At 37.7% G+C, this 11,278-nt stretch overlaps 1 protein-coding gene across 1 annotated transcript; it reads left to right on the top strand.

The window, feature by feature from the left end:
• Nucleotides 1-292: 292 nt before the first annotated feature.
• Nucleotides 293-2,220, top strand: LOC111912402 (peroxidase 72). The gene is made up of 4 exons (XM_023908137.3): nucleotides 293-799; nucleotides 1,022-1,219; nucleotides 1,442-1,607; nucleotides 1,681-2,220. The coding sequence occupies exons 1-4, from the start codon at nucleotides 572-574 to the stop codon at nucleotides 2,073-2,075; spliced, it is 987 nt and encodes a 328-aa protein (XP_023763905.1). The 5' UTR covers nucleotides 293-571; the 3' UTR covers nucleotides 2,076-2,220.
• Nucleotides 2,221-11,278: the final 9,058 nt, after the last annotated feature.

Below are 11,278 nucleotides of genomic sequence, written 5' to 3'. Positions count from 1 at the left end.
ATAACAGTTTTGGAAAAGGGTGATGATTGAAGAAACATTTGTGTAATAGTTGACCTAATTCCACAACAATACAAGCTTCGCCTAGGATTCAGCAACTCCATGTTTATTGACAAAACGCGGCCTAAAATTATTTGATAGCTACTACGCACGTAGTAGTAGGTTATACATCCCACTTTTAACTATTAAATCAATCTAAAATTATAAACACATTTCCACATTTTTGCAATCATGTTTATCTACATTATATATATCCCTTTAGAATATGATTCCAAAAGTGAATAAAAATGACTTTTACTTTTGAGCTTTAGTATCACTGTCTTGTACAACACATTTTCACCGGGTCCATGTCAACCAAGTATCCATTTCTTCAATCAATACTTTCTTTTTCTTATATTAACTACTAAAATATGAGATTTTTTTTAACAAGTGTTTAGATTTTCCTCGATCCTTTTTCTTAACCACCCAACACCACCATTGTGTATAAGTAATATATATAGCCAGGATACTACATCCATCACAAGCCAAACCAAGATCTCCACCAAGCATATTGATCTCCACTAGAATCAGAAAAATGGCTCCCTCATCAAGCATGGCCATTGCCATGTGTTTCTTCATGGCTTTAACTCCCATTTGCTTCTCTAAGATCACCAATGGAGGTTACCTCTACCCACAGTTCTACGATCAATCATGCCCACAAGCCACCAATATAGTTCGCTCCATAATAGCACAAGCCGTTGCACAAGACACTCGCATGGCTGCTTCTTTACTTAGGCTTCATTTCCATGATTGCTTCGTTAAGGTTTGTGAAATTATAAGCAATATCATGTGTTGTTATATTGGTGCCTCTCGACTAGGGTTTCAGTCTCAGCAAAGACAAAATATGTAGATTTAGGAATAGAGTAGGGCTTAGTCAGTTAACCTCTCTAAGAAACTTATCTCATTCGATATATATTCATTTTTTCATGTTAAAATTACAAATGACATTTAGAATGTTAATGTTGTTGATGATGATCTTATGTAGGGTTGTGACGCATCAATATTATTAGACGATGGTGGTAGCCGCAACATAATTAGTGAGAAAGGGTCTGGCCCCAACCGCAACTCGGTTCGTGGATTTGAAATCATCGATGAGATCAAAGCTGCACTGGAGACGGTCTGTCCACAGACCGTCTCCTGTGCAGATATCTTGGCTCTGGCAGCCAGAGACTCCACCGTTCTGGTACCTACCCTATGAATAATTCTTTTTAACTTTATACTTACCCCAAAAAAAAATCATAAGATACATTGAAAAGAATTTCCCATAACTTTCTACAACTTTGACATCCTTCATTTGAACGATGTCGTTTGCTATAAAAAAAATGTAAATATCATCTATATATCTAGCTATTGTTGATAAAAAAAAAAAAAAAAAAATAGGGCCATAAACGTTTATCATGTACAGAGTGGTGGACCCAGCTGGGAAGTTCCTGCAGGAAGAAGGGACTCATTGGGTGCAAGTTTGCGTGGGTCTAACCACAATATTCCAGCTCCAAACAACACATTCCAAACCATTCTCACCAAATTCAAGCTCAAGGGTCTTGACATTATCGATCTTGTAGCACTTTCAGGTACTTTTCAATGTTTTCAAGAAAGTTTAGGTTATAGTTGAAGAAAATGGCTAAACCTTTGTGTTAATTTCAGGGAGTCATACAATAGGAAATGCGAGGTGTGGCAGCTTCAAGCAAAGGCTGTATAGCAATAAGGAGAAGAACGACCGACTGTTTGTTGCTCAACTGCGTGCAAACTGTCCTCAATCGGGTGGTGATGAGAACCTGTTTTTTCTGGATAATGTGACCCCAACAAAGTTTGACAATGGCTACTACAAGAATTTGATGGAGTCAAAAGGGATGTTGAGTTCTGATCAGATTTTGTTTACAGAAAACGAAGAGACTATGAAGCTTGTGAAGGAGTATGCTGCAGATGAAGACATATTTTTCATGCAGTTTGCGAAGTCAATGATTAAGATGGGAAACATTAGTCCCTTGACAGGATTTAGAGGAGAAATCAGAAAGAGTTGTAGGAATGTCAACGGGTGATATGTTTTTAAGGTTTTTGTTCAAATGGTTAAATACTAGTAGAAGGAAGTATTGAGTTTGAATCTGTCGCTCTATAACTTACTCACATTTGAGATTTATTTTCTTAAAAAAAGATACCATGTAGTATATGTGTTAGTTGTTTCAACTCTTCGTAAGTTCTGTCTCATATGTAATGTGTCAGAATACATTGATTTTTTGTTTATTAGTAAAAGAGTAATTATTGATTAGGTCAAAATTGTTGGTTTCGTCCCTATAGTATTTAGTATTCTTTTATTGAGACTTTCATTACAAAAAAAAAAAACTATTATACTCTTTCTTAGTATTTTTGTACATCTATTTTTATTTTAATAATAAGGTTTAAGTTCCTATGTTTTTTTCTTGCTCGTATGCCTCAAAGTCATCTATAAAAGTAATAGAGTGTTTAATTAGTTTTAGAGGGGACAACTTCCTCTAAAGATAATAAATTATATAAATAATTAAATCTTTTTCGATACAAAAGTTATCTCTACGAGGAATTAATAATTTAAGAAAGATTGATCGCTAAAAAGAATAAGCTCATAGGAATTAGGGCAGACACCTCATTTCACAATCTCGCTCAAAAGAATAAGCCCATGGGCCAATAAGGCCTGCCCATTTAGATTATTAAATTTAAAAGAAAAACGCTGGGAAATGAATATTTTCCTGCGGAAAACACAAATTTTCAAAATTTTCGACGTTCTCATCTCTAAAAAGTATATGACAAGTTGACAACATTCGTCCTCTCTCGAAAGCCATCGTCGAAAAACTGTTTTCTATAGTGATTCAGATTATTAACAATATTTTGGATGTGCATACATCTCATTTGTAAAATTTTGTACTTCAACCATTAGTTTCCCAGAGGAATAAAGAAGATTGTGTTGCATACCTTTAGCATGTAAAGCTAACACACAAATACACACACACACACACACACACACACACACACATATATATATATATATATATATATATATATATATATATATATATATATAGAGAGAGAGAGAGAGAGAGAGAGAGAGAGAGAGAGAGAGAGAGAGAGAAAAGAAAGAGATAAGTTCAGGTGTTTAAAGTAATTATTGTATTATTGTATGCATAAATATAGGCCAATCAAAATTTGAAAAATAAAGAAATAATCAAACAAGTAAATAAGGGTAATTTAGTAATTTGATAAATAATTTCTAAAAATACACTCCTATAATTATGGTAATTACTTTGACCTACCGTTATCCCTTTTAAAGCAATAAACAATACTGTATTCTATCTCATTCGATCCTACCTAACCCTAGCTCCAAAACAAAAGATCACCACTACCATCATTTGTTGTTGCCGCCGAATTAGGGAGATTGGTGGGTCGATGGTGATTGATTAACCGCAAGGGTGAGGGGATCCATCGACACTAGCGACCCTTTGTGGGGTTGCCCTTCATCGTCTTCTTCATAGATCGGGAGAGGGAAGAATTGAGCGATCAAGCATCGAACATAGGTGGTCTTGGTGGTGGTAATCGATCGAACTAAGTGACCATCTCTAGTTTTTGGTCGAACCAAAGGAAGGAAGGCACGAGGCAGCGAGATTTCGCTCTTTCTCCTCCGAATCAGAGGTGTGAATATAGGAGGAGCGATTTCAATCGGCGACAAGGGAGGTCGTCTCTGTGGTTTGACGAAGGAAAATGGTGGGGTGTCGCGATCAGCAGAAGTGAAGAAGTCGGGGTCCTCGGTGGGTTTGCTTGACGAAAGAAGAAGAGGGGTTGTGAGGGGTGTTGCTCCTATCAGTAACAGGTTTTCTTCCCTTTTCTTTTTGCTTTACTGTTAGATAGAAATCATTGGGGTGTTTGGGTTTGTTTCATTTGATAGAAACCAATGGGTGTTTGACAGGGAAGGAAAGGAAACACAAACGTGTTCTTGTTTGCAGGTGTACTTTAGATTGATTTACTGTAAACCAATGAAGTTTAATCTTCAAATGGGTTTTTTTAATTTGATTTGATTTCAATATATAAAATGGATGTTTTGGATTGATTGTTTGACAGAAATCAAAGAAATTTTGGATGTGTTTAGGTTTATTGTCTAATTCTTTCAAGATGTAATATTTTTGGTGAATTGTGAATTTGTTCTGATTGTCTAATTTTTATAGGAAATTGAAAGTTGTTTTGATGCACACCAAACGCTCACTAAAATGCTTCAACTGAATGATATTTCTTCGTTTATAGTATTCTATCAGAAAAGAATGTTTTTTATGATAATCATGAACATATTCTGTTAGAATTCCCCGAATTAATATAATTATTGGTAAATGAATTCCAATTCTGTCAGAATGGAATCATAAATTACAATTATGTTGGAATGGAATATGGATATTTTCTCACTAATTTATTCATTGGATTTGTTTCCACAGAAGCTGATGCTTGAAGAACGGACCACGAAATTTAAACGACGCCTCTTAGCAACATTATTCTTTTAAAATGTATTAGAGTATTTGTTAGATTTTGATGTTTTTTTATTTCCAGATTTGAAAGTTTTTTTAGTTTTATTTTTTAACAATAAATGTAATTCTTAGCAATTGTTACATGTATTCTATAAGAATTAATGTAATTTTTGTTTTAATTCTTCAATTGATGGTTCGAGAATTTTGGTATTCTACAAGAAATTTTTAAAGTCATGATCAAGAAATATGTTCAAGAATATTTTTATTATTTTATGGTTCTAGAATATTTTTATTTTTTAACATACTCAAACATATTCTGTCAGAATGTCCGAATTAAAAACCTTATAATTCGTAAAATCGAATTTTTAAAATTAATAGAATCTATGATCCCTTAGAATATGCAAAATTTCCTTTATTAAATATATATTAATTGATTAAAATACCCTTCTAGTTAAATTAGATGGTATTTTTTAATTATATTTAATTCAATAATATGTATTAATCATTTTCTTAAAATAAGTAAAATGATTGGACCGCATTTATAAAATAACCCAATAATTACTTTGAATATAATAACCTAAGCTTATATATATATATATATATATATATATATATATATATATATATATATATATATATATATATATATATATATATATATATATATATATATATATATATATATATATATATATATATATAAGCGGAAGACACAATACACTCCCTACATTACTCCTAAACTACTCATTTCGTCTCCAACAACTTGAACCCTCAACTTTTGGCTCATGAACATCTTTCCACAAACACCTAATACCATGGGCTACAAACCCTTGATATCTAAAGCTAACATGATAATCACTACACGGCAACACCTTGCTTGTTTTTCATGGTATGTTTGACGTTATAGAGATTGCCTTATAAGGATTAGAACATTTTCAATAGTCGACACCTCATATGAAAAATTGACTTGTGAGTGCAATGTTTTTGAATATCTTTGGTAATTTGATTTTACAACCACAAATCACGGTGTAACATCTTTATTTTGGGCTTAGACGTGTATATCTATTTTTAGTAGAGAATATGAAATTTTCAAAAAATAAAACAAAATAAAAATAATTCAAAATAAATCACATGAAATAATTAAATAACTTTTTGTTGGAAAATCTAAAGTTTAAAGGACAAAGAAAAGAATAAATAGGGATGAATCTTAAGATTAAAATTTTTGTATTAAGGGACTATTTGTGCCAAAATAGAAACACGTGGGCTTGACTTGGATTAAAATTAAATAAACTATGTATTTTGGATTTAATTAAAATAAGCTAACACTTAGAAACATAAGTTAAAGTTCCTAAGTTAGAAATATGGATGAATGCCATGGTAAAGGGACTACAATTGTATCTTTGGTAAGATGGGCTAGAAAAGTCATTTTAAATGGTGGTGAAGGGTTATTTATAAAAAAATTAAAATTAAGTTTCTAGTAAGATCGCTAAGTTAATTGGTGATCTTTGTGAGAAAATAAGAACTTGAGGCGTTAATGTGTAAATGGACCAAAGATATGAAACTAGCTCTCTTTTTCCCTCTTCATTTGGAATCTAATGACAATTTGAGAGAGAAACGAAGTGAAGGTGGCGATTTCTAAAGTCAAAATGAATTGATGCTTGATTGAGGTGAAATTGAATCTTAAATGTCTTTCAAAGGTGAGGAATTCGTAGTTATCTTCTCCATTTCTCCATTCTAATGTTTATGATTCCGTCTCATACTTGAAAAAGATACCATGTAGTATATTTATTATGCAACGTCTATATTTCTTATTAGGCATAATCAATAAAATATGTATTTATATTGTAACATCCAGATTTTTGGGTATGTTATATTATCTATATATTTTGATTTAATCGAAGCGACTCGGCGAGTTGGTAGATTAACTCGTCGAGTAGGGGCGCGATCAGGTGACGTGTTTAAATGAATGGACTCGACGAGTCGGTGCTGTTGAGGAAAACCCTAATTGTCCGGATTTGGGACCTATTTAAAGAGCCTTAGGGTCTTCAATTGCGGCTATCCTTACCCTGGAGAAATCCTAAATCATCCTTGAGAGCTTGGAGAGTAAAGAAGAGCCATTTTGAGCATTTTGGTGTGTCATTCTAAAGAGAAGATGAGATTCTAGCAAGAGGGACCAGAGGGGGTTGATGTGCTGAGGTTATGAAGCCTGGAGCTTCACTTTGAGGTAACAAATCGGACCATTTCTCTTGTTTGATGTTGATTTCATGAATCTAGGGTTTCTTAACCATTCTCTTTAAAGGTTTATGGATGTTTGAGGTCCCAATGTGGAATAAGCCTTAGATCTGGACCATGGGAGGTCTAGAGAGTCCCTTATGTTCAGCTTTATGCAGTCACATAGAGAGTTTGAGCCTAAGTTTCCATTTAGATGGCTATTTCTTCATTTATGGCTCTAATCATGATGCATGGATGTAAAGTTTGGACCTTTACGTGATTTGTGGGTGCTAGAAGGATAGATCTACAAGTTGGTGAAGCAGATCTGACCTCAGAAGGTCAGATGAGTTTGGTCATGGAGGAGACTCGCCGAGTCCATTGGAGGACTCGACGAGTCGGATCGAGTTTACCCGAGTTCGTGATCAGTGAAGACCCGATGAGTTGGGTGGGTGACTCAGTGAGTCGAGTGAGACCTTGTGAGGAATTTGATTACGCGTGTGGACTCGCCGAGTCGTTGCCCGACTCGACGAGTCTGGTTAAAGTTGGACCGTTGACTTTTAGTGTTTAGTCAACCAGTGGACTATGGGGCCAGAGGAGGGGTAGAATGGTCTTTTACCCTTCTGGGAAGCATAGTACGAGACTTGTCTAGCCTTTGAGAGCCATTGCTGATTTAGAGTTATTTATTTATGTGATTAGGCGGCGGCTAGATCAGTATTTCGAGTTCGAGACTTTTCGAGAATTACCTGAGGTGAGTGTTCTCACTATACGTTACCTTGAGTGGTAGCTATGTGTGACCGGAGGGTCTTATGTGCTTACATTGAGTATTATGTTATATGTGATATGATATGCATCATGTCTTTGTGATTTATGATATGCGGAGTTTATAGACCGGACTAGAGGGTCCAACGATATAGACCGGACCGGAGGGTCCAACGATACGGAACTGGAGGGTTCCGTTGAGACACACCGACCGGAGGGTCATATTGTAGCCTTGAGTGGTGTATGTGTTGTATGTGGTACTTTGGGGAACTCGCTAAGTTTTGTGCTTACCGTGTTACGTGTTATGTGTTTCAGGTTCTTCAGAATCGCGGGAAGGCGGCGACTCGATTGTACACACACAAGAGAAAAGAGTGATGAATACAGATCCTGGAATTTCATAATGTTCTGAAAACCTTGTTAATGACTTTTAAATAAAAAGTGTTTATATAGAAAAATGTGCATTTTTTTGAAATAAATATGAATAAAATAAATTTAAAATTTTTCGGTGTTACAAGTTGGTATCAGAGCCTTGGTTTGAGGGATTCGGACATACCTTCGGGTATGTTCGGACTCAAACTGAGGGTTGAGAAAAAGGTTTTCAAAAGAAATGGGTTTTCTAAAAATGAGTAAGAGATTTTATAAGAGAAAGAGACAACGAGCAGTGTGTACAATCAGCCAGCGCCCGAACGGTGATTTCCCAAAAATACCCTTACATTGTGTGTTATGAGTATTATGTGAAATGTTATATATGCTAGAGAGTAGGCTAGGTATTTTATATTTTAGCGCTAGAGTGGCCTGATTTGTGATGTCTTAGCCTAGGAGTCACTATTATCTGTGAATTGCTTTTGTGTATGTGCGGATTATGAACATCCAGCAGGAATCCTATTTAGAGAAGGATTTGAGCAAAAGAGTAATCTAGGAGAGATACCTAGATGAGCATTTGAGGAGCCTTCTGAGAAGGTAGTCGGATACCCGCGAGGGGTGGAGTTGCTTGAGCTCGGTGACGTCGTTGATTACGAGTGTAGCAAGCGGAGTTGTAACCTAGAGTGGTGATACGTGTTGATAAGGGACTATTCGATGCCCGAATGCTGATTGCTTCGTGCTTTGTGGAATTCTCGGTGATGGGAGTAGGCTACTAAGTGAATATGACGATATTCAGGAGGTAGATGGCTGGCATCACTAGGAGTTCTTCAGCAGTTGATGGCAGGAAAGTGTGGGAACCTAGGAAGAGCCTGGGAAGTGATCTTTGTTGGATGAGTAGGCGGATAAGGGAGAGTATTCGCAGGAAGAGCGGCCAGCAGGGCGGAATTTGTAAGTGAGGAGGTTGAGCAGCTACTTAGGAGATCTGGAATGATTTATGTGGAAAGTATGGGTAGATGTGGCAGGTAGTATGGGCCCGTACTACTGAAAGCAGAAGACCCATACTCGATACATGGAGAGTTCCTGGGATTCTAAGTAGCAGATGAGAGGGATCGTATGGTTTGAGTACCATGATTAGTGGCAGATGAGAGGGATCGTATGGTTTGAGTACCATGATCAGTGGTAGATGAGAGGTGATTTTATGGTTTGAGTACCATGCTTGGAAGCAGGTTGGGAAGTGATGTCATGGTTTGAGTACCATGATTTGTAGCGGATTGAGAGAAGATAACATGGTTCGATAACCTTGATTTATAGCAGGCAGAGAGATAGCAACATGGTTCGAGTACCATGGCTGCGATGATTAGTGTTACTGGTCCTACCAGTTATGCCATTATGTTGATTATACCGAGATCAGGTATGAGAGAGTATGCGGCTTGAGGGCCAATTTGAATGAGTTCAAGGGAGTATGCTTGAAAGAGAAATGGGATTCGTTTTAAGATGTTTTCTTTGTGAGGTGCCAGTGGAAACTGCACGACTTAAGGATAAGTGGGATGATGTTGTTGAAGAAGCGGGGTTCGAGTCAAGCCACCGGCTGATGGATGAGCCATCACCTTCTATGGAGAGAGTTAAGTGGTTTTTGTTCTTGAGAAGGGGAATGAGTTATCGAGTTTCTGGTTCCAAAAATTGGAGGCCGTGGAGTAGTACTGGTGGTGATCTTTTCAGGGTGTTTGAGCGGTTTGTCTGTGGTGAAGTATTTCTTATACCATAGAGCCAATGGTGGAAACGGAGAGTCTTGGGTGAATCGAGGCAGTTGGGATGTCCAGTTATGGGGTAGTATGAGGTCCTGAATGATTAAAGGAAGTCATGAGGAGAAGTTATGAGGGCTTCATCTGTGATTCAGAGTATTTGGTATTGCTAGGTTTCTAATCGGGGAGATCATCAAGCATTGTGTAGCTCAATCAGAGAATAGATGTGATGTTGTTAATGGAAGCAGTCTGTGGATGGATTGAAAGTGCGCCAATTGGCGATGGTTCGAACCCTAAGTGGGGGAGAACTAGGTAATTGCTGAAGGGATTTGAGAATTGTGCAGAGGCAGTTAGAGGACGGGTTATAGTGATTATGTGGCAGATTCATGGGTTCAGGGCTAAATTGGTGGATAGGGCGAGGTGCAAGTGAGATAATGCCTGTCGTGCAAGATCAGGGAGGAATGAGTGATTCTATGGCAGGTAGCCGTTGGTCAGAGAGGTTGTTCGGGTCAGAATTTCAATGTGTAAAACCAGACGAGACAGTTAAGTCCTTGAGTTTAGAGAGCAACAGCAGAGGTTGACAGGTATATGTTCAGAATGTGATCTCCTCACCAGGAAAAGCAACAATTGATCTGTTAGTTAATTTCGGAGACGGTATGAGTAGCGATCGGAAATGGGTGAATTTTTGGGTCCTTGTAGTCGAGTTTCGGGTTAATGGCGATGTCCTGTGTTCAATTTGGAAAGGGAATACTTCGAGGTTGCAAGTGTTGCAAGATGAAGATCAATTTCGAGATTCTAATGAAGGGAGGCAGTATCCGTGTATGATGCTATGAGTGTGAGATCAGTGATTGAGATAAGGCATCGTGGGATGTTGTGATGGTGTCCTGAAGTATCAGAACAGGCGGTCGTTAAGTTCAGATTATTTTGGAATTGTGAGTCGGAGGCAGATAATGGGTATCAAGTGAGTACGGTTTCGGTGAGAACCCTATGGACAAATGACATCAGGTGAGATTATTCGGGAAGGTGGGTTGCAGCAGGGAAAGGTGTGATCGGATGCTGTTAGAAATAACTGTGCATAGCTTGAGTAGGTGTGTACACCTACGCGTGGCTGGTCCGTAGGGCATGAGTTCATGATCGCAGTGTGGTGTCTACGTGAAAATGAGATTATGAAGAGGTAAGAGTTGGTGCGGTAAGACTGCAGGGAGCCGTAGTTCAGTGGCTTAGAGCGGAGGTTGTGGTGATGCTACGAGGAGCCGTAGTACTCACGGATCAAAGAGAGGTTGTGGTGATGCTACGGGGAGTTGTAGTACTCACAGATCGTAGAGAGGTTACAGTGATGCTACGGGGATCCGTAGTACTCACGGATCGGAGATAGGTGGTAGTGATGCTACGGGGAGCTGTAGTATTCACGGATCAGAGAGGTTAGGGTGATGCTACAGGGAGCCGTAGTATTCATGGATCAGAGAGGTTGGGGTGATGCTACGGGGAGCCGTAGTACTCACGGATCATAGAGAGGTTGTTGTGATGCCACGGGGAGTCGTAGCATGCAGTAATCAGGGAAGGGTTGAGATACTGCGAGGGTGGTAGTACTCCATAGTCAGTAAGAGAATGTTGAGATAAACTATTCTATGATCAGAGCATAACGCGGAAAGGTTGTTTGGCTTGGGTAGCCCAAATATATGAGATAGG

This window comes from Lactuca sativa, chromosome 4 (assembly GCF_002870075.4).
Source record: "Lactuca sativa cultivar Salinas chromosome 4, Lsat_Salinas_v11, whole genome shotgun sequence".
Taxonomy (NCBI): Eukaryota; Viridiplantae; Streptophyta; class Magnoliopsida; order Asterales; family Asteraceae; genus Lactuca; species Lactuca sativa.
Note: the sequence above shows the minus strand (reverse complement) of the source record. Positions and strands in the feature narration are given on the sequence as shown.